Below are 24095 nucleotides of genomic sequence, written 5' to 3'. Positions count from 1 at the left end.
TTTTTTTTTTTTCTCTCCTCAGCCGAGGCCGGGGCCTCCTCCTCGGGGGGCCGGGACCGGGGGCGGAGCGCGGGGCCGGGCCGGGCCGTGAGGGAGGTGGCGCGGCCATGGCGGAGGGCGCGGCGCTGCGGGCCGTCAGGGGCTGCCTGGCCGCCTTCCCGGGGGAGGCCCGCGGTGAGCGCCGGGCCCGGGCGGCCTCGTGGCTCCGGGCAGAGGCGCTGGGGAGCGGGGGGAGCCCGGCGGGGAGCGGGGGGAGGCCGCGGGGCTGGCGGCGCAACCGCATGGGGCTGCCATGCCTGGCCCGGGCGCCGTCAGCCCCTGATGAAAATGCTGCTTTGGGGTTGTCTTGCGATGTGTAAAGCGGCAAAGCAAGGCGGGTGGCTGCCTGCCCCTGGCACTGAAGCGCTCTGAAACAAGGTCAGGGCTTTAACGGAGCGATTTAGGGAGTCTGAGAGCCTTGTTGTCAGTGGCCACCGGTGGTTTGGGGTTTAAAGCCACTTAGAGCTCTAATGCAGGGCGCTTCACTCGGGACACGGGGTAAAACTGCTTCTCGTTTGCCTGGACAGAGTTGGGGTGGACGGAGTCTGTGCCGTATCTGGATAGGCCTCCGTCCCCGCTGGAGTTTTATCGAGAGTGGGTGAGTCCAAACAAGCCCTGCATAATTCAGAATGCCATCAGCCACTGGCCAGCTCTGAAGAAATGGACCTCGGCATACCTTAGGTAGGAATGAGCTTTTGAGCATGACTCGTGTTCAATTTAAGTTGACCTCACTGAAAGGCCCTTTGTTAATGTTTTTACTCGTGAGATTATCTCAGATTCCCCTGTGCATCTGCATGAAGGTGTTCAGTACTTTACACAACGTCCAAAACTCAAGTATAAATTTCATCCTGTGAACATACTATCCTGAGCAGTTCAGATTCTGTAGAAGGGTGAATATTTTGACTGCGTACAGCCAGTAGACTCACGTTGTCAAAACTGAGTCCATTCCCAGTGTCCTGACATGTGCTCCATCCCATATCCCCTCAGTTAGAGTGGGGCTGTAGCACTGTAAAACCAGACTGACTTGTTTGTGACCAAGTGCATCCTGCTTATTAAAAGAAATAATGGAACATTTTAACAATGTCTGAATTTTAGAAAAGCAAGTTATTTTTTGAGGCAATTCTTGGTTGGACCTAAAATACGTGTTTTTTTAAACTAAATTTCTCATTGAAGTATGGGCTATTAGTCTCAAAATGTATGTCTGTCAGTCCCTGTCTACGCTTTCTCAATAGCTTTTGAACATAAGGCCACGCAGCTTTGGCTGGATTGAGTGGTCCTGAGAATATCAGGCTCTGGCACAATTCATGAGAAGTGACTAAAGAGGGCCCTCTTTCTGTCTTTGAGGAAAAGGGAGATACTTCATGAACTCACCTTGTAGAGATGAGAGGATTCAGAGAGGTAAAAGACACTCCTGTTGCCTTGAATGCAAGGAGCAACTGAAGCAGAGTCCTTAACAGACACTAGAAAATCTTGTCGAAAGATAGGCAGCTACGGAAAGCCAGGCTTCTTATTTTTGCTGTCCATGAAGCATGTTGTTCTTAAAGTAACCAGCATCCAATACGTGAGCCAATTACAGGTCTGGCTATAAACATTTGATTTATTTTGCAGGGAGGTAGTAGGTCCCAAGGTAGTGAGTGTGGCAGTAACACCAAATGGTTATGCAGATGCGGTGTTTCAGGACCGTTTTGTCATGCCAGAGGAGCGCCAAATGCCTTTCATGGACTTTCTGGACATTGTGGAGAAGAAAGTGACCTCTCCCAACGTATTCTATGTGCAGAAGCAATGTTCAAACCTCACCGAGGAGTTCCCTGAACTTGTCTGTGATGTGCAGCCTGACATACCATGGATGAGTGAGGCACTCGGTAAACTTTCTGTTTCTCCTGCATTGAGTAAAATATTTTGTATGTAACTTTAAAACAACCATGCCACGAATCATGCCACGTACATGGTTCTTTTGCTGGTTACCACTGCTCAGTTTGGTTTCATCCCCTTAGAAAGGAAAACTGGTGAAATAATCATAGAGTAATCCTAGTTTGGGGGTTGCATTACTCCAAAATAAGCAACTTACTTGTGTTTTGTCACCATCACAATGAAGCATTATGGTGGTAGTGCTGTACAGCACCTCTTTCCATGGAGTGGCTTTTTTTTTCTGGTTTAGAGTCACATTTGGACTTGAATTTGTGCTGTTGCTATAGTTATAAGAAATGAGCGAACACACAACCTCACTTTTGTATCATTCCAGGTGTTTGTTTCTCTTAAACTCTGTTCCATTTAAGTTGGTTTCTATTTTCCAGGATACATTTCCTTCAAATGTTAGTTTACTATGAGCTCACGTTCTTTTTGCAACTAAACATAAATGTGCTGCAATTTCTCTGTGAGCTAAATCTTAGGGATTCAGGACATGAAAATGAAGGTTGTAACCCTCAGTTTGGCTCTGGGTAGTGAAGCCTGATGGGTGCTACAGTAGCTTCCTGAGCAGAAGCTACTGTTGCTCACAGAGTGCTATTTATAATGGGAACTGTCATAGTTAGGAAAGTAGCTAAAAGATAGAAATAAACCAGTTTGCCAAAAAAATACTTAAAATTCTTTTAGACATGATGCTTCAAATTCCCTTTTTGTTGAAAACATCTCTCTAACCATTCAGGGAAGAAGCCTGATGCTGTGAATTTCTGGCTCGGGGAATCAGCTGCTGTGACATCTTGTAGGTATAGTATGGCGCTGTAAGTCTTTTCTGTGCTTTCAGCACAAGTTTAAGCAGAATTGATTTGAGTTAGTGGCTCAGTAGAATGATATGTTTTCTCTTTTACTTTGACATGCATTCTTTCAACTTCTCTTCTGCAGCCTCTCGCTGCTCTGTCTCTGGGTGCATCTTCTGGATGTTGCATCTAGCATGACAGATGATTTCTGTCCTGTCAATGTTGAGGCCAGCTTAAGTGTAAATCAAACCAGGCCCATCCATGGCAGGCCACAGGATGTTGTCCCACACGTAACTTTCTCCTACAGCACAGTAGAGAATACATGAAATTAAGACAGGGTGTGCTTTGCTTGGCCATTCTGAACTTCAGATTTTGTAAGAGCATTTGAGAGCCAGAAATCCCGCCCGCTCTCAAGTGCCAATCAGTTGATTTCATACCAGTTGGCTGATAGCATCTATCCTGGATGTCATCATGTTTTTGTAACCTGTGTTTGTGTATTACTGATAAAGTGATTTTGGAACTTGATTGGCTGAGTATGTTTGCTACATCATATTGCTGGTTTCCACTCCCACTGGCCACGAGAGGAGGAAGCAGCCTGCTAATTAGAAGACAAGCTGATACTTTCAGTTTACTGTAGTTTTGGAGGTAGAGAAGGAAACAACATTGATTTTCTTTTTCTCTCTTTTACATCTCTTTTTTTCTAAATCGTAGTACATAAAGATCATTATGAGAACTTGTACTGTGTGATATCTGGAGAGAAACATTTCCTACTGCATCCACCGAGTGACCGTCCCTTCATCCCATATGGTACATAATTTACTATGTGTATATGTCTGGAGGCTGGAAGGGGGAGATATTATATGCTGAAAGACATGAAAATGGGGGCAGAGATAACATGTTTATACAGTTTTGTTTTTTCCACTGCACACAGAAATCTCCTATTGCATGCAGCACATGGTTTTGTAATGCAAACATTATTCTGAGGGCAGGTTTTCCTGCCCTATAAAATAATAGGTTCAATGACACCCATGGCAATCTCTTTGGCTTTAGAATGTTTAAATTATTTGTATCTTGTCACTACGTAGCTTGCCATCTTTGATGTTTAACAGGTTTGAATTCTGCCTGATCGTTCTTTTCTTTAGGAAAAAAAAAAGCCAGGAAACTGAAAAGCAAGTTGTAATTCAATGAAATATTTAAGTTACTAACAGAATCTCTGAAAGCGATATAAATGAACAAAGAGATTCTTATGACAGCATTACTTTGCCTGTTTTCTCTTTCTTCTTGTTGTTTTCCTGGGTACGCAGTAGTCATTTGTTCTGTTACAAAAGTCATCTAGACAATTGACAGCTTAACTCCCTGCCTAATATTTTTTTCCCGTTCTTTGATTTTCAAATCTTCAGATCGGCTGAATGTAGAGTGCTATATGACACTAACCTAATTTTGCCTAGGTACAAGCACAGCTCTAATGTTGTAATTATACTGTTTTTATTTTGTTTGCAACATTGAAACACATCACATGATTCATACCTTGTAAAAGAAGTGACTGTTAAAGCATTGAACCCAGATAATGCTTACATTTTGTAGTGTATAGTAAAAGGGTGACTCTGTCTTTCTGAACATCAGGTTAATGGAGGGAGACGCTCTCAAGCAGTTACAAAAGCACATTTGCTGAAGCAATGGAAGAAAAACATGCTGCTTTTCTGAAAGTGTCTAAAGCAGGTGGTAAGCCCTATAGGGTGAAATTAGAAGTGAAAGGCTAGCCACAAGTTATTAACAGCTCTGGAAAAGGCTATCTTGCTAGACTGATCTAAGAAGAAAGGAGAGAATATAGAATGCTGGGTAAGTCAGGGATGTGTTTATGACTTCTGAAAGGGAAACAAAATAGTTACTGGAACAAAATAGGACCAGGAGGAAAATAGGTTTTGAGGAAGAGAATAGAATAATTTCTGTGAGAAAAAAAGGTTGGAATTCTAAACAGAAAGGCAGCTCAGTATTCTGGCTGACTTAAAATAAGACAAACCAGAAACTAGATAAAAATTGCAATGAACAAAGAGAAAGGCAGAAAATTGAAAATGGTTTTGTCTTAATTTTTCTGTCACCTAGTGAAAGTGTGACATGTCCTTCCATTAGTTTCTCTGAGTACTACTCTGTGTTGTGTCATTTAATTCTTTCTGCGGTTCCAGAGCTCTATCAGCCAGCAACTTACCACGTATCAGAAGATGGCTCTTTTGAAATTGTGGATGAGGAGACTGCAGATAAGGTAAAAATGATATAAAGAACACAGTCAATGTGAAAAGTAAAGCTAGTTTTGTACACTGCTGAACTCTTAAACCAAGCTTTTTGATGAATATTTAGAAATCCCACATTACTGGAAAGAATTCCCAGATATTTCACTTCTACGTTACTATTTGCAAAGAATGCCCAGCTTCCACACACAAAAAAAAGAATAAAATTACTGCATACCTGAAACCACTGATGTCATAAGCTATCGCTCTTACACCAAACTTAAATGGATCCACTAAAGGATTTTTAAATGAATGAATAACAAAAAAAAAAAAGATTTAATACAGTTCTCTGCGTTCACCTTTTCTAGCCCTCTACTCAGGCATGTATTTTGCTTTACAGCAGTATCACCCAGTGCAAGAAAACATGCCTGTCTCAATGAATAAATTGTGTTTTCTTAGTTCTAGCAATATTTATTTGATTTAAATATATAAATCTGAAGTCACTTTACAAAAACTCAGCACCCTTTTGTATATAATCTCTCTCTTTTTGCCTGTGCAATGTGTGATTAATGCTACAGCTGAACTGGAGCCTGGGTTTTTTTCTCTGTTTACAGAGTGCTGCTCATAGAATCTAAAAGGAGCATTCTTGTCATACATACAGTAAGGTGGAGTGCTGAGGTTTGTAACTCTCTGGGGCAAAGAAGAAATTAATGCAGGCAACAGGGATGTTCCAGCAGGAAGGAGGGTGTTTAGTTGACAGGAATCAAAGTAGATCAGAGCGCTTTAGAAGAAGAAAGGAATTTCTAAAATTTCAAAAGACGTTTTGAAAGTATGCCATGAGAGTGAAATTTGATGGCTGACATTTAGCAGCTTTTCCCTAATTAGAAATGCTTCACTGAAGAAAGCAAGTTTTTGTATCCTTGACCTATTCTCAGTTGAGTGTGGAAAACTGTGTAGCATGTGTAATGTTTTGCTAGGCAAAACACGTATTTTGTAACTAGTAAGTTTGGTTGTCAGTTATTTTCCTGGAAGCTTGCTGGAAATGCTTGCCATGGTCAGTACCATATACATACTCTTTTGCTTTCAGGTGCCCTGGATCCCTGTGGACCCTTTAAACCCAGATCTAGAAAGGTATCCAGAATATGCTCAGGCAAAATCTTTGAAGTGTACAGTGAAAGCTGGTGAGATGTTATACCTCCCTTCTCTTTGGTTCCACCATGTTCAGCAATCACACGGCTGTATAGCAGGTAAAATACACAAGATTTCCAGGTATATTTTTGAATTAATTGCACTGGGTGTATGCAGATACGAGATCCCATAGCAAAGCATAACTGTGACCAAAGGTCCCTTTAATGTCATCTAACTCCCTTCAAGAGAAAATATGAATATCTACAGATGCTGATCCTGTTCTTTTCCATGGGGCTATCTTCTTGCAGTCTGTTTTGCATGTAATTCATATGATTGTCAACAAGAGTCAGGGATGTATCAGGAAAAATACATTTGTAGTTGTCAGATGAGGAGAAGAATAGCTAATTCAGTGATCATGATCCAGATTTTGTTTATGGTAGGAAGCTCAGTAGTTTGTCTGCCTAGTCTGATAACTGCAAGCGGGTCATTTACATACCTTTCACAATTAAACTGTATGTAGTGCATGATACTAGCACATCAGCAAAAAGGATTTGGGTGAAGAAAAGGAAACCAGAAATGCTAGTTTTAGGCGTGGATGTAGACACAACGTGGAAGCTATTCTGTTGTTATGTGAGCTGGAATTCTCTCTGACCCAGTCTTTTACCTTGTTAATAAGCCTATGCTTGTGTTACTGCTCCCCTGAGTTTATCAGAAGTCTTCCATCTCTTTCTTTGTAGGATGCATCATCATCTCGCTTTTTATTTTTATTTTTCTGCTTCCCCAGGAAAGTTCGAGAATTTCAAGCATTGCTCATTTGGTGCAGGTGGAGGGGTAGGGATGGGAAGTAGTGCAGAGTGTTATCATTATGTCCTCTTAATTTTGCAAGGTTTGCAGAAGTTTTTTTGCTGTCCTTCACCTGCATTAATCCTGCCTGCCCAGACAGAGTAAATAAAGTATTTTGAATAACAGCATTAGTATTTGTGTTACACTGCAAATATTGCAAACCATTTTTTCAGTATTGGCAACAGTGTGATAAAAAGTCCTGTTAGCTACAAACCAGTATTTTCAGTTCTCTTTTCCCAGTACTGCTATATCTGTCCTCAAAGACAGAAAAAGTAGAGTTGTTTCTAGTTGCAAAGCCCCAGCCACTGTTTTTCTGTGGCTAGCAGAAACACCAAAGGGTTGCTCTGTTTATTCTTTTGTTAACTGCACTGCATTCTGTATGCACTTGAAAATCAGTATTTTCTGGGTCTGGTCCGGTGGGTGTTGGAAACTAGCGTATGCCCTCCTACAAGAAGCATTAGTAAAACATTATATACTGCTTGACTTAATATATATGTATGTTTTTTAACGGATGTTACACCAAATTTAAATTGAGATTCAGAAATAAAGCACTGCCTAACTACTCACCATTTTGATTAAGTGGTGAGTTTGCCATCTGTCACACACTCAGAGAAAGGGAGGTTCCTATCCAGATACTAAACTTTGAAGTGTTTGGTATCTGTGGCCTAACTAGAAGGAGACATTTCATGTTCCTATACATTTTGCCGGTTTCTGCACCAAGGAGTCCCAAGGACAGAATCTGAAGAGGAGATAGTTTGAGTTGACAGAGTTGCATTGGCAGCAAAGAACTCTAATGTTTGCTCACGTTACCTTTGGCTGTAGTCAACATTTTACTCAATCCAAAGTTCAGTCACTAACAGGGAAACGCCTGTACTAACTGAGCTGCCTGAAACATTCTGTGAACGTTTGTAAATCATTACATTGCAGCTTTAGGAATGCCTTTTTTTTTTTTTTTTCTCTCCTCAGTGAATTATTGGTATGACATGGAATATGACCTAAAGTACAGCTATTATCAACTGCTAGATTGTCTCACAAAAGCTGTGAAAGTGTTATAGCAGAGGTGGGAGACTCGAGCTGGCAATCTTTCTCCCTGATGTGATGCAGTCAGCAGCATCTGTGACTGGAATACAGACCTGATTCGAGTGAAAAGAACTGAACACTGAATTATCTTCAACAACATCTGTCAAAACATCTGTCAAAACAGCCCATGGCTATTTTGCTTGATTTCAGAGTCTCGGGTCAATTGGCTGGGTTTTTCGGCTTGTAAGTAGAAGATGTGATATCAGCATTTTTAGGACGTTGCATATTGCCCCAGTGATGGTGAACAGAATAAAATTTGAAAGGTGGCAATCCGGGTTTTGGAAGTCCCAAAACAGAAGCCATGACGTTTGTTCAGGTCTACAGATAGTTTTCGTAACAAGCCAAAGGAAGAATCTGCTCTGCCACCCATGCATCAGGCTGTCTCAGTCCAACGCGTACATCCAGCTTAAGGCAAAAATCCTGCCCGGTTGTGATCACTAAGATCAGTTGCTGTGGTGTTTTGGTGGTGAGAAGTTGCAACTTCTGCAATAAAAGGTCAGTTTAAAAGCTTACTTCTGTACTAATTTCTGACATTGCTCAAATGATGTGATGCATGGAGAACATCTAGAAGGACATGCAAAGGTCAGTGGTGGCTGTGCTCCCTGTTAAGCTACATGTTTTTATTACCAGTTTCTATTCACCATTGTATTTAAATGTAGCTGCATTTTCTTACATCCTCAGTGGTGGTTTTCGAGTTGCTTTGCCATGTCTTCGGTCAACCTGCACGTCACCAGTACATGTATTAATCGGGAAAATGCAGATACCCTTTAGATAAGTTTGACAATTCTGAAGAAGAAAGTTTTTTTTTTTTTAATTAAGAAATACAGGTGCAACCTAAAACATCATTTCACCATGTGGTTCTTGTTCAAAAATTACTGCAAACTGAACAGGAATTAGACAGGCTTTGTTTCATGGCTAGATTAAAATGTCATGTTGCTCCAGATTTTCCAGTTTGCTTGTGCTTACTGTGCCTTGACAAAAGCACCTGAGCCCATTCTGTGATTGAAGCTGAACTTCCCATGGTATGGGGGAAAGGCCATGTGAGTATCTCTTTCTGCCACTCGAGGTTCAGGGATTTAGCCTTTATATGCCCAGAAATAAAAGTGCACAGCAGCAGCAAATGACAACTCCTGTCCTTGCAAGCCGGTTGTGTTTTTGTAGGACACCTGAGATGAGGTGTTTGATGTGGTGTACCCGAACTACATCTCCCAGCAGCCCGTGCTTGCTGGCTGGAGGAAGCAGTCCCGGTGCTTCCCCCTGGACTTTGGCAGAGATTTTAAGCGTGAGAAGCGCCGGGCTCTTGCCGTTCCCGTTTGACACAGCCGGCGTCTCGCCAAACACCAGCAGCCTCCGCTCCCCGCCAGCAGAGCTCGATGGCGGTGCAGGTGACGGTTCTGCCCTCCCCCAGGTGTCTGTTCGATGACCCCGTGCAGATCTGCGTGACAGGTCTCCTGCCGCACCAGGAGGTCACCCTCAGAGCCTGCCTGGTGGACGAGGGTGGGGAGCTCTTCCAAGCCCACGCTCGCTACAGGGCTGGGAGCAGCGGGGAGCTCGACCTGACCCGCTCCCCAGCGCTGGGGGGCAGCTACTCGGGAGTGGAGCCTATGGGGCTGCTGTGGTCTCTGCGCTCCAAAACGCCCTATAAGCGGCTGGCAAAGAGGAACGTCCTGACCCCTTTCTGTGTGGACTTGGAGGTGTATGAGGGCCACGGGGACATGAGCCGGTTGCTGGGAAAATGCACCCATGAGCGAAGTTTTTTAGCAGAGGGAGTGAAGAGGATTCCAGTCAGAGAAGGTCGGCTTAAAGCAACTCTCTTCCTCCCTCCTGGTGAGTTTTAATCCCGTTCTGGATTTCCAGGTGTGAGTTGCATCGTACATTGGGCACTGCAGCCCATCAGCAAGCTGGCACACAGTCCCCGTTATGGTTCCCTCAGCTGGTGCCGTGTCCAGCCACTGCCATCCCCCCAGCAGTGCAGGGCAGTCACAAGCCTTGCCTGGGCGTTGCATAGGCAGGGGGTGCAATGAGGGCAGCAGCAGCAATGCAAGGCATCTCCTGGCTTCAGCTGAGCAGGGAACAGGACCTTTCCTGGCTGAGGGTCTTGGGGAAAAGTGTGCTTATTTCCCAGCTCTTCTGACAAGCTGGGAGGGCAGAGGCCCCTGGTTTTGGCCAGAGCTCTAAGGTGAGGAGTGAAGTGGTGAGGTGGGAGCAATGGGCTGGGGTCACAGCAGGTCTGGGCTGCTCCAGCAGCTGCCACAGGCTCTGGACTTTTGTCACTTTCTCTCTCTTTGGCTTAGGAAGACAAAGGAAGAAGTCTGTTCCTGCTCAGCTGAGCAGCTGAACTGCACGCGATAATTTAAAAGAAGGGGGACAAACAGGGAAGGCAAAGCCTTCCACAGACATCACATTTGCAAAGTTCTGTATAGAGACAAGGATGAGACTGGATCCTGAGTAAGGCTCTGAGTCCTGAACTGTTTGTTTTCCTTGAGCAGTACTTAAATGTGAGTATCTTGCTCTGGAGCAAGTAAAAAGTCCTTTGTAGCTGCTGTGACACCAAATTTTGTTACAGAAAATTTCAGCTGTATCTGGTGGTAAGAATGGGCAGAGCAGCAGCAGGAAATGGAAATTATACAGCTGTGGAAGGAGAACTGAGAAGCCCAGAGGTGGTTACCCAGATCAGGCTGAAGCCTGAATTTGTGCACGTAGTAATGGCATTTGTTGATGCATTAAGTCAGGCATTCCCTGCTTGGAAAAGCTGCTAGCACGGTTACTAAAAGAATGCACATAGTGATTGATACTGCACTTAAGTCAGTCCCCAATGGCCTGACAACATCTAGGCCAATTTCAGCTGAAACTGGTGGTGGGAGAACAATGCACAAAATACAAACTTCCTATAATAAATTCCTAGGCAGGAGAAGAAATATCCAAATTAGTGTTCTTATGGGGAGAGAGGTGCTGTAAGGTGAACTCATCTTCATAATTACACAGCAGAGAGCTGACTAATGGAGAGGGACTGTGGAAACTAGGTTTCATACTCTGTGCTGCTCACAGAAATGCTTGGGATAATCCGTATAGGAGACAATCATACAGGAGAGGGAATAGTAATTTCTTTATAATCATCTCAGTTAATTAGGCTGGGAAAAATAGTCCAGTTACATTGAGTGTGTGCCTCAGAATGAGAACCTGCATGTGTAAAGCTTCAGAGGATGATTTCCTTTTGATATCTACAGTCTGGATGTGCGTTGAGGGGGTGCTACTGAAAAAGCAACTCTAGAAAGTTTTCTTTGTGATCGTGTATGTATATTTATCTCTCACTGCAGGACCAGGACCATTCCCCGGACTTATCGATTTGTATGGATCTGGAGGAGGTCTTGTTGAATACAGAGCAAGTCTTCTGGCTAGCAGGGGCTTTGTGACTCTGGCTCTGGCTTACATGGCCTTTGAAGATCTGCCTGCTATGCCAGAGATTCTTGAACTGGATTATTTTGAGGAGGCTGTACACTTTTTGCAGAAGCAGAAGCAGGTAGGAGATAAATAATGGTACTTTTCCTACTAGAAGCAACTCTCTAATTTCCTAACGTGAAATGCTACATGTCACTGAAAGCAACTAAGTTTGTGAGATGTAAAAGGAGAGAGCATGTTCAGACAGTGTGATCTGAGGTGGAAAACAATGTGCCTCAACTCCAATTTTGCAAGTAGTTGGATAAAAGTTTTGCATAGCACCTTATGACAGTCCATGAAGTGTTGTGCAAATGAGTATTTGTATAATATTTATGTCAAAGCAGTTCCCAGACTAGAAGTGCAACTTCTTAAGCACAAGATCTTAAAAAAAAAAAAATAAATAAAAATAAATGTCTTTTTCTAATATTTCAGAGAGGTTTCTAATTCTGAGTAAGTTTCGCAGGACGGTAATAAAATGCTGTAACAGCAGGATATCTTAACAGTTACAGTACTGGAGAGCATGCCATGTTTTAAGAAGCTGTGGCGGTATTAGGATATGTATGTGGGATGAAAAAACACTTTTATGGCAATATATCATAATACTTAAGCCAATAGAGACCAAGAGAAACTAAATATAATTTAAGCTTTGAATGCAACGCTACTTAATGTGATTTTAATTTCACAAAGTTGATCCTGTAAGCCCAGGATATGAGTAGTTGATAATGGCTGTTTCATAACTGTTGGTGTTGTTCCTCATCGAGCTGTAAAACTTCCAGAGTATCTTACAAGATGCACATTACAATGTGAATTTGGTGTGAAGAGCCCTCACTATAAATAAGTTGATTTAAACAATTAGGCTTACTCGGCCCCAAGTGCCTTGTGTTCCAAGACAAAACAGAAGATAACAGGCCAGCTGTAGGAGAGTATGAAAAAACAATGGCAAGAAAGAGAACCGATGCACGTAAACCCGTGAAAAATTGGTTTTCCACAAGGGGCTTGAAGAGAGCAAGCTGGGATGAGCTTTTGGAGGCAAGAGCAATAAAATGTACAGTACTGAGAGAAAGTGTCAAGCCAGGATGCAGAAGAAGCAAAAGGCTTTGTCTATGGAGTTCTTCAGGAAGAAAAAGTGCTACAGGGGAAGAAATGCTGAGGAGTTGCAGAATTCATGCTCATTCTTGTGGAGGTTCAGCAAAGGGACCAATATGGGGGAGAGAGAACATGAACAGAGAAAGGGTAAAAAGATTTTAATCATACAAGGAATAAGGAAGCAGAAGAGGGGGGAGGTGTTATGTCAGCCCAGGATATGAGTAGTTGGTAATGGTTGTCCCATAACTGTGTTTCAGGTGAAGGATACGGGGATTGGCGTTTTGGGCTTGTCTAAAGGAGCTGACCTAGCCCTTTCCATGGCCACCTTCCTACCTGGCATCAAGGCAGCTGTCAGCATATCTGGAAGTGGTTTTAATTCTTTCATTCCCCTGCGGGGGGATGGCTTCACTATTCCTCCCCACCCATACGATCTGGGGAGGATGAAGACCAGTAAGGAGTCCGACCTAGTAGATTTTTCAGAAATCCTAGATGACCACAGGGACCCCGCAACGTGGCACTGTCGCATTCCCATGGAGAGGTCTTTGGCCAAGTTCCTCTTCTTGTCAGGGCTGGATGACATGAACTGGAAGAGTGACCTCTATTGCCAGGACGCTGTTCAGCGCCTTCGGCGCTGTGGACGGAAGGTGGAGTTTTGCTCCTATTCTGGAGCAGGGCACCTCCTGGAGCCACCATACCTGCCTCTGTGCCAGGCGTCCATCCACAAAGTGCTTGGGCTGTTCGTGCAGTGGGGAGGACAATGGAAGGAGCACGCCAAAGCCCAAGAAGATGCGTGGCACAGGATACAGGCTTTTTTCTGGCAACACTTGATGGACTCGGATACTCCTAAGAGCAATCTGTAGTAGAAGTGTCGCTGTCAGCTACGGTGGCAGGGTTCGTATTTAATTTCTCACTGTATTAGGGCCAGAATCCTGGGAAACTATTCAAAGCTTCCTAGCCTACCTCTCTCTAAACACCATTGTTGCATAATTGTATGTTTTCATTTCTCAAATAATTTCCTGTTTTTGAGTTGAATTTTAAGTGTCATCTGTCCCCAGCTACACCGTAGACTGGTGCCATCTGATCTGTCTGTGCTGGAGCCATCAGTGAGAGCCCACCATCCTGTCATGCAGACTGTGTTTGTCCCAAGCTGTCTTTGCTTTCAGCCTCCAGCCCTCTCCCTTGGTAGCAGGAAATACTCTCAAAGGCAGAGACCTTCATTGAATTATTCAGTATTACACCTTTAATTACCCTAAATATAAACAGTGGTTTCTCAGGGCAATACATCAGTACATTTATTCACCTTTCTTCTTGGTATGTAATTTTCTCACATTCCTTAGTAAAAAAGATGCTACAGTTCTGATGTGAACTGAATAAAGAGGCACTCTTCTGACTTATTCTGAAGTGCAGTGAGGATGTTTATTTCTGGTACTTCAAAACCCAGAAGAAATTAATCTTACCCTGGTTACACTGGTTGTATCTCCTGCTGACTCCAGCTACCTTACATGTCAGATGGAAGTTTGCACTGTGCTACTCAATAAATACAACGTGTATGTGTGTATGTACACTTTACTTGAAATCATCTGAATGAAGTCTTTGAAGACTGTCTGTATGCCTGTAAATGCACAGGCAGCAATCTGGTGCAGTCAGAAACTATCCCTTCACCTGGCTGAAGAGTTTCTGTACAGGAGTCCTCACCTCTTGTCAGGAACAAGAATGGGGGAGTTTGCAGAAGGGTTCTACACAGTGCTCAAGATGGGGGTGATGCAGATGTGTTAAGTACCCACTTTTGAAACTTGAAGCTTAGTTTATCCCTGTTTTGGGGAGGAAGAATAATGCCATGGCTGCTGCTGAGTTCCCAGGAGCCCTGTGGAGTGGAGTGTCTGCGCTGTCTTCCTGCTACATCAGAGAGCTGTGGGCTCACTGGCAGCTAGGAAATGCCACACCGAAGAGAGGACTGATGCTGCCTCCTGGTGAAATGCACATTAACCTGCCCCCTGCTGAGGCCCAGACACGGTGAGGACAGCTGGGATGTACCTCTTGCAATTGCAGGGTACCAGCAGACAGCAGCTTGCTGACATTTTCCAGGGATCGCATGGTATCAGCTGAGCAAATTTGCCTCCTGAAGCAGTCAAAGCTCCCATTCTGACCCCAGGAGGTGGGGGTCCATCAGGATTTCTGTTATTACCTCTTCATCTCTCTTTGTGCTCTGTGTGCCTTGTGTCCTGCACAAATTGTGCTGGTTGTAAATGTTTGGTGAGTGGGTGGGACCTGACAGAAGAGCAATGTGTAGCACCAAGGGAAATCAAACACATTTGAGCAGTTCAGTTTGGGTAAGGGACATTTTCTTTTCCCTCATCTGTCTGTTTTATTAAAGCTGTCAGAAAACCCTGGGTTGTCCATCCAGATTTGTCTCCGACTCGGGCCGCTGTACTGCGAGATTCTCTAGAAGGTGAATAATTTTGTTCTGTTTTTACTGAACACAGCGAGACTTATGCAGTACAGTGTGTTTTCTGGGACAACACACTATTTTAATCCCTTCTGAGATGAGGACGAACTTTCTCAGCCTTCAATGGGCAGTTTACAGACCTGTGTTTTGAATTAGAATATTGTGAGCTTCTGAGAAAATAGATTTCCTTTAACTATAGGAAACTGCAGGTAAAAGGAAAAATACTTTGGGCCAGCAAAGGAACAATGGGTCAGTGATGCTTGCTTATAGTCTGTTACGTTGCTGGTTTCAGTAGTCACATTCAAGGAAATCATTGCTGCAACAAGGGGAGGGAGGGAGCTGCGGGGTGATCCCAGCGATGACAGCACCGCATAAAACCTCTTTGTTGGTCTGAAATGAAAGCTTTGCTGTCCAGTTGAAGCCCATTTATTTACCACTTGGATGGCAGCTGGCAAGAAAGGTCGAAAAGGCTGATTAAGCAGCAAGAAGGACTGAAAAAGCTGATTTAGCTGAGCAGCTCTGTGCCATATACAAACAAGAAAATAGGTCAGCCAACGCAGTTGCACGGGGTATTCATTTTAAATCAGCTGGCCTCTTTAGAAACTTGGTTTTGAAACTTATCTTCAGGAAATGGAAGCTGGAAGGAGGCTAACATCAAGTAATTGGAAATGGCCTAATTTCAATACAATGCTTCTGCTTGTTCTTGAGCATGTTCTGCAGTGACAGAGCTTTGAATTGTTAACATTTCTTCTGCTGAAGGGGTGAGTTAGACGAGTGGGGCTAAGACGACATTTTTCCAAGGTAGTGGCAAAGATTGTACTAATCACAGCCTGTAAAGTCAGGCGGCTTTGTGTAGTTTCTCCAGGGTTACAGATGACAGACATTCAAGAACAATGTGAAAGTTACAATTTAATTAAAGTTAATAGATCTTCAGCTGCAAAAGAGACCATGCCAAGCACAACTGATAAAAGTAATAAAAAGGGGACGGGGAAAGCTGTACTTGTACTCTGCTTGTAATTGAAAAGTGCTTCAGATGAAATAGCAAATCAAAAAACTAGCCTGAACCAAAAGATCTTGGCTTGATGCTTTTATCAGTCCTTTCATTTAGCACTGCATATCTTAATAAGAAGAATTTGTGACATAGCTCCTCAGAAACTGAGAGGCAATCTTCTCACATGTAAGCTGATACAGGAGAGGTGAAATATCTTTGAGAAGGTACCTATACATCAAGTCCTATGTCTCTGCAGTAGTGGCTATTTGAGACTTCAGTGGCATTTTGCTAGGATCCGCACAGAACAAGGAGATTTCAGTGCAAATGTGCTCCTGTAACAGCAGGAGCTTCTGACCTGGGAGAAGCAGGGATGCTGGATGGCTTCTGCAAGCAAGCTTCTTCCATGGCCTCAGGGCAGAAGGTTTGAAGTGAAAGTTGAGAATATGTGAGGTGTAATTAGAAGTGCTCTTTCCCCATCCTGCTGTCACAACACAGTTTCTGTCCTCTGTGTTTGGCAGCCTAAAGACGATCAGGGACTTTATTTTTCTTTTTTAATTCAAAGCTTACCCAGTTCTCTAATACGTTACCAGGTCATGTGTTATCAAACTCTAGGATAGGACCACCATTCAATGACAAAAATCAAAATTTTGGCTATGGTAGTATTTTGCTAAGAAATTTATAATTCTATCATTTCAGAAAAAAAAAAAAAAAATCACCATTCTGCACTTTTTAGTGCTTTATGTATGTCATTTGGAAATGGAATCTGAGCCAAGTGTAGTATTCAGTGCAGAAAAGGCGATATTCTGACTGAAGCTTGGCTAGAAGGAAAATTAATGCTTCCAATGAACTAACGCTCTCTGCAGCAATTTCTGTAAAACATCATTGTCATTTATCATTGTCCAGACAAAATACAGGGATTCTAAAACTCACTGTTTTTTCAGTCTTTAAAAATTGGCTGTGCAAAATGTACATTAAACATAAAAATGTCTGTGCCCTGACTCTAGCTACCACTTAGAGAAAATAATTAAATGAGTTGCATTCTGTTAATTTAGGCTTATATCTTTTCAGTGTCTTAAGCCACTGAACATTTAACACCTACATTTAGACTAAATTTATGTCTACATTAAAGTCACTTTAGTTAAAACTTGTGGTTTCCTGTTCCAGGCTGTTGAAGAACGTCTTGCTGACCAAAGGGACAGCTATGCTGTTTTCCTGCTTGCTGATCAGAAACCTGATCCTGCAAAAAAAACAAAAACAAAATGAAGCAAACAAACAAACAAACAAAAAACAAAATCAACCAACCAACCAAACAAAAAAAAGGAGATTAAAATGTTTAGTTCGTTCAGAGGAGGAAGTAGCAGGAACATGCACTGGGGTATCAGGTGAGCCTTTTGGGGTTGCTGTGGCACTCTGCCAATCCAAGATAACTGAGTAACTCTAGCAGAGCTTTTGGTTCTGTTTGCAATAACTGATCCAGCTGATTCTAAATTCTGCTGCAGTAATCAGCTGGTTTGATCTTGTCATTGGAGCCAGTAGGTCACAGAACAGCCAAGGCTAGGTAAAGAGCCAAGTGTTGTCTCAAAAGACAAACTGTTACAACCGAGCAAGAACAAAACACCGGAGAAGCCATTAGGCACAGCAGCAGAACACAGCTATCTGTAGAGCATTCTTGTTCATGGCCAGCCTGCTCAACTTTACATTTCTGTTGACAGAAGCTGCAAAATGCCAGCAGTCCCAGGAAGACCAGGTTCCCTTCCTGTGTGACATCAGAGAAGTACGCAGCTGACAGCTCAATTTGTACATAAAGATGTATAAAAGTGATGCAGTTTGTCTTGGAGTGAGATAAAAGGGCAAATCTTTCAGTCTGCTATCTCTGATGCTCTGTGAGAATCTCTTATGCAGGTTAGGTTGCTGTTACATTGATAAATACGTGCACTGGTTGAGCTGCCTCTGTTCACAAATTCTGGATGCTAAGGCTAAAAATTCAAGTAGGAAGCACTGCCTTTGAGGTCAGACCTTGACAGTGCAGAATTTGGGAATGACCATGTGAACTGGACTCACTGCATTTGGCCTGCTACCAGCCATCGCTCCCTGCCAAGCACTGAGTGTGACACAAATACCAAGCTTCTGTGCTCCTTTGTGCTACTGACAGAATATTGCTAATGCTAGATTTAAATCCTCAATTAGATAAAAACGTATCTGTCCTTTACTTCAACCACTTCAACTGTGTTTCCCATTGGTCCTCAAAGCATCTTTGATTTTATGAAGACTGTGAATGCGTTGAGAATGGTCCCCCACTCTGATTAAATGCTGCACAAACAAACCCACTCTGTGTGACTTGCCATCACACCGGTGCTTCAGAGACCCAGAACCACAAATTATATGAGCCTGGAAGAGGGTTCTGGAGAATTACCACAACAGACTTGTCCTGTTCCTACACTCTTCTGTGGACATCTTTTTTGACCACTGGCAGAGCCAGGATGCTGGGCTAGATGGTCTTCTGGGCCGAAGCAGAGAAATCAGTTCTTGTTTGTATGTTTGCTTGTATGTGGTTATTTATTGTTTTATATTTTGATTACTGTGAATTTGTTTGCTTTTGTAATGGAGTTCTGTTTCAGATTTTCAGAAGTCTCACACCAAGTTCTGCTTCAGTAGACTCCAGCTGCTTCCCCCTGTTCATGCTCTGGCACCTAATCCCACCTACTTGTTCCTAAATCCTACACTTTACTGCAAAGCAATAGGTGAAAAGAAACCTCAGCAACTGTGAAGGAAAAAATAGGGCTTGCTCATGTGCAGTGATAATGAATGATTAGAAAATGCAATAATCACCTGGTGCAAAGAGAGCAAACATGAGCAAAGCAGAGGAAGAGGTTTTGATTTTCCTATGACACCTTGTCATTTGTTTCTTGTGAGGGTTAGGAGCTTTTTCTTATTTTCATATAAAACACCATGAGTCAGTGTTAAGGTGCCTTTGATTAGAACCTCAAAATGCTCAGCAGATTCTCACCTGTTTCTAGTGTGGAGACAGACCTATCTTGGCCATCTGTCACGTCAAGGATTTAATCAAGGTGTCTTTTATTTCCAGGGGAACTTACATTATACTAATATTCTTGAAGATGGGAATTTCTAGATGATGTGCACAAGAGGAATAATGCTTTTCAGTTTGGAGCAAGAGTGGGTTAGGAGCAGCTGAACTGTACACAAGTCATGTGGTATTAAGTCGGGAGCAAGCTCTTGGTCCTTCCATGCAGCACCTGGGGCATTCCTCTTTCTTGTGATAGAAGTAGCAGTGTCTAAATGAGAAGAAATTAAATATTTTTGGTATTTTTCTGACTTGACAGAGACCTGGTTGTTACATCAAGTGGACACCAACTCTCAGTAAACCCTCCGTTAAATCCCCAGCATGCAGCCCTGGGCTGCTGTCAAGGGCTGCAGAGAGAACACGCTGCTTTATGTTTGGGGATGTTCCAGTGGAGTGTGTGCTGTCTGTTGGAAGTGCAGCATGATTATGTTGTTCTCCAGTGAAAGGTATGTTTCAAAGGTCCTTATTTGCTGATAAGGGCATATTTTCATCTGTCAAATGAAGTTTGTAATTGGCAATTCATATATAGAGGGGCTTCTTCTCTCAATTGGGGTACAATTTATGCAGATAAAAATAAGTCTTTGTGGTGTAGTTAGAAGATTTGGGGGTCCGTGAGGGGTAGTTACTTTTCAAAAACCACCTTTTAAAAGCCCTGAAACAGGCAATCCCACTGTGTTGCAAGTAAAGCAAACGAGGCAGAAGACCTGCCTGGCTGAACAGAGAACTCAGCCCGTGGAAAAAAAACGCTTAGGGTGGAAAAAGAAAATATATGACCGCTGGAAGAAAGGTCTGGCTTCACAGTGAGAGTACAGAGCAGCAGCTCACCTCTGCAGGGAGAAAACGAGAAAAGCCAAAGCCCAACTTGAGTTGACACTGGCCACTGTGGTGTCAGACAACAAAAAAGGCTTTTTCAAGTATGTCCAAAGCAAGAGGAGGTCAAATGAAAACACTGTACTGATACTTGGAGACAACGGTCATCTAACAAATAAGGAAGAGAAAAAGGCAGAGGCATTTAATGTATTTTTTGTTTGTTTGTTTCAGTATTTAACAGTAACACATCTTGGGCTGTCTGGAACTCAGAGTTGGAGGACCATGACTGGGGGAGCAGTGACTTCCATCTCTGGTAACCAAAACTGTAAGGGAATAGCTGCATGGGGAACGGTAAGGAGAGATTTAAATAAATTAAATATTTATTTATTTATTTATTTTAAAGTTACGTGGTATCTGATTTCATTCAGTCATATTAACTGTAACTGAACATTATGATGTAAGATTCCAAACAATGATTATGATAAATTAACTTGTTAGCTGTTCCTGATATTGAAAAGGAATTGACAGTACGAAGCCATAGTGCTATAATTCAGTTATGGAGATTTCTAACATGTTATAACTGCCACAGTGTAGCTTTAGTTGGCTTGTACTGGAACAGTGCAAAAAGGTGAAGCTTGAGAAAATTGGGTTTGAGGCTGACTGCTGGTCTGATGCTTCTCTTTGTGTCTTGTCTTATTTGTACCCTTCTCTGCAGACGAGCTATTACAGTCCAAGACTCCCTATAAATGACTTGCATTACCTTATTAAAAAAAAATAAATTATGAAGAAGTGGCAAAAGGATATCCTACAGAAGAATCTGTGCATTTGATTTGTCAACTCAGGAGCATTCCCACAGGAAAAGGAGGGTAGTTATTTCAAACACCCCTAGATTTTATCATGGACAAGGTTTGACCTTTTAAAATCAAAACTTACCATGAAAGTCGTTCTGTAAAAATGTAACCGTAAAGAAGCTGATTATGATTGCTGTGGTAGCATTGCTGTTCCATAGCCTGTAAGACTGATCCTCCTCAGTCTCAGTTACCTCAGAGGAGTGTTCATCGCTCTTGTGATCAGTTAAAGGTTAATGCCTTCAGCTTGTAGTCACTGATTTACTGTTTTACATTCTCTCAAATAATTTCCAAAACTTCTTATCATCAACATTATATCATCATCCTTCAGCTCTGTGAAAACAAATATTGTGCAGCTTAAATGTTTTGATTTCTTTGAAGTGATCCATTAGAAGCCCTGCTGCCTGCTACTGTCTCACAATGGCTTTTTAAAACTAGTTTCTACTAGTAAAAAGTATGAAAAAATATGGGAAAATATGTAGAGATATTTGACTCTAGTCTAGAACATGCAGTGGAATTTCAGTGTGTGCAATACCCCAAATCAGTATCATAACTCAGCTAGGCAAAATCAAAAATCAACTAAAATAGACATATATATTGCACATTTCTAAAGAAAAAAAAAAAAAAAAAGGTAACCAAAATCTTTATTTTGTATACTTTCATAACCAAGTGTTTTTGCAATACTCCCTAAATTTCTCCCCTCGATAAAAGGAAGTGTGTTATTGTGTAGACAGGTGGGTAGGGATATATACAAATGTCTGTTAGGAAGGAGGGAGGGAATGGAGAGTGGAAAGAAAAGTAAGAACAGAAGATTAAAAAAATGTGTTTTGTAATTACTTATATGTTTGTTTTTTTGTAGAATGTAAGGTTTCCAGCAGAAATCTCCTTCTGCCAGAAGACATATATATACAATATATATACAAGTGAAAGCAAGATGGCCCAGATCCTGACCAGATGGCCGGTTTCACTGTGCGGTGCCTGAGGTGAGTGTATGGTAACCACTGCTAGTCTGGGATTAGGAGAACAAGTATGATTACAAGGTACCAATTGCTCAGCTGTGACACGAATCCTTTTATTCTCTGTAGGACAATGAGTGTCAGCATTACTGGCTACTGCAAGACACAATACCTACTTAGAAACAAGTGATTGAAATCTGTATTTTGTATACTTTAATAACTAAGTGGTTGTGCATTCAGTTATTATTAGTACTGTTATTGTCTTGGGAAGCTGACAACTAGTGCTTTTCTGAAGAGGTAATAACTGCTTTCCATCACTGAAGCTCTAGTGGCAGGCTGTAGAAATTCTCTCAAGAGAGGTCTCTCACTTTGAGGTTGATGTAGCAACCAGGAGAACAAATCTACTTCATTTTTTTCAGTCTCTAATCAGACGTGAAAATAACAAGGTCCTTTGTTCTCTAGTTACTGGAGTGTCTTGAGGTAAAAAAGGTATTTAAAAAAAAATCATTCTTTCTCACACTGAACAAAAGATTAGCCCTTAATTGCATAACTCTGTTTTATCCTCTTAAAGAAAGGAGGTAAAAGTCTCCTTGAAATTGCCGTTAAGCTAACAGTTGGGGATCTCCATGGGGTTTAGAAGGCTGAGACTTATGCTTCTGCTTGATCACATTTTCCCACTTCCCAAACTATTATTCTGATCAGCAGGTTGTTTATAGTGTCATGGTTGGGTTCAGAAAAAAAAGTCTTGATTTTTATTCTACATCAGAACAGCACATTTTGAAATTCGGTCTTTTCATGAGGTGAAACCTTTCTTTTATCAGCCAAAACCTGACACATCATATAATGTGAAGTTAGTCTTTTTGCTAATTTAGTTTCTTTAGGATACGTCGCTCTTGTTGTGCTGTGTGTTTCCCCTTTCTGTACCTAGAATGTTGTGCTCAGAAGATAGGGGTGAGGAGGACCAGAAATAAACATTAACTTTTTTCCTTTTCTTAGTTGTCTCTGGCTAAGTGCATTTTGCATAGCCTAAGGAACCATGGTCCACTAACAAAAAAATTGCTTGAAAAAAGCCCCATTCCCCTCCTTAAGTGGCCTTTTCACCTTTTAAAACCTGAGACAAAGCTTTGGTTTTGGGAGATGCTTTGGTTTTGGGAGATGCTAGTAGTTCCTAAGCAGAGTTCAAGTTGTACTCAGGCCAGAGCTGTTCTCTCTGTTTCGTTTTCTGTTCCATTTGTTCTCTGGGTATTTTTTCTTCATCATTGTGTCTGCCTGCCTAGCCATATAGCAAGCACCGTAGGACAGCAATGGGCTGAAGCAGGTAATACCACTCTACCTGCTATTTTACAAATTTAAGAAAAAATTAGTTTGACTTTCTAAGAACATGAGGGAGACATTTGCTCCCTGTCCTTTGCACGTGCAACTTCTCCCTTCCTCTGGGTTGATTAGAGTAGAATTTTTTAGAGAGTAATTTATTATTCTCTTTACTCCTTTCATTTCTCCATGTAAGACTGGCTTTCCAGTGCTTCTACCTTCCTTTTCTGCTCCCCAAAAGAGAGCATAATTTTGCATTGTTGATGAATGTCAGCTCAGACCTCAAAGGAATGCAATTTCCTGGGCTCAGGAAAGAATCCAGAGGTTAGTCTCATAAATCCTGTGTACGCTCCATGACTGTTCTTAGCCAACTTTGGCAAAAGAACCATTTCATTTAGCACTCATGTAGTAAAACACATTTCTTTTATGACCTCCTAGCCAGCTGTTCAGGCTAAATTATTGTACATACAGTCACGACTTGACTAATGCCTCTGCATGTCTCAGTTGCTTTCCTGTTATTCTGTCTGTAGAATGGTGCAAAATTCTCCTTATGAGGTGGCGTTTCTGGAAGACAAGGGCCTCTGAAAAGTAGCGGGGTGATTTCTCTATGGGTCAACACATGCACTCATCACAGTCAGGGAAGTTCTAGCTGAGAGGTGACTTAGTATGCTCTGGGCAGAAATGCAGTTCTCTTGGGAATCAGGAGAGGTCTGTGTCCTTGCTGTGGACCCTGGTTCTCCAGTGTAAGGTTCCATGCAGAGATGATCAGGAATGCTTTTCTCTCAGCAAGATTTTTCTTTGTGTGTTTTAGGTTTTCATTAAAGATGTGTGAAAACTGAAAGTTTCTGTTTTTAGCATGTTTCCATTGTTTTCATGCCTCTGGAAGTGATAGTGTCAGGTCAAACAGTCTTTTCAGCAGAAAGAGAGAAAAGAAAAGCTCTGGTTTCTCAAAAGCCATTCATCATCCAAAAAAATGTTTCACTGAAAAAAGAGATGTTTTGATCAGCTTAGATCTCCCAGCACTGTTTGCTTGGCTGGTAATTCTGCAGCAGCCTCCAACAGCTCTGACCTCCTGCAGGCCAGGCACAGCACCTTATTCACTTTCAGGGAAGAGTC

At 42.2% G+C, this 24095-nt stretch overlaps 2 protein-coding genes across 2 annotated transcripts; both read left to right on the top strand.

Moving 5' to 3' along the window:
- The first annotated feature begins 96 nt into the window (after positions 1 to 96).
- JMJD7 (jumonji domain containing 7) lies at positions 97 to 8904 on the top strand. Its single transcript, XM_084286927.1, has 8 exons — positions 97 to 174; positions 567 to 720; positions 1648 to 1901; positions 2684 to 2740; positions 3447 to 3542; positions 4919 to 4995; positions 6048 to 6207; positions 7898 to 8904. Exons 1-8 carry the CDS (start codon positions 108 to 110, stop codon positions 7984 to 7986), a joined length of 954 nt encoding a protein of 317 aa, XP_084143053.1. The 5' UTR covers positions 97 to 107; the 3' UTR covers positions 7987 to 8904.
- A 258-nt stretch (positions 8905 to 9162) lies between these two features.
- Positions 9163 to 14861, top strand: LOC311209527 (acyl-coenzyme A thioesterase 1-like). The gene is made up of 3 exons (XM_084286925.1): positions 9163 to 9838; positions 11329 to 11531; positions 12793 to 14861. The coding sequence occupies exons 1-3, from the start codon at positions 9385 to 9387 to the stop codon at positions 13393 to 13395; spliced, it is 1260 nt and encodes a 419-aa protein (XP_084143051.1). The 5' UTR covers positions 9163 to 9384; the 3' UTR covers positions 13396 to 14861.
- The last annotated feature ends 9234 nt before the right edge of the window (positions 14862 to 24095 follow it).

Source organism: Netta rufina (assembly GCF_964035555.1).
Source record: "Netta rufina genome assembly, chromosome: 5".
Taxonomy (NCBI): domain Eukaryota; kingdom Metazoa; phylum Chordata; class Aves; order Anseriformes; family Anatidae; genus Netta; species Netta rufina.
Note: the sequence above shows the minus strand (reverse complement) of the source record. Positions and strands in the feature narration are given on the sequence as shown.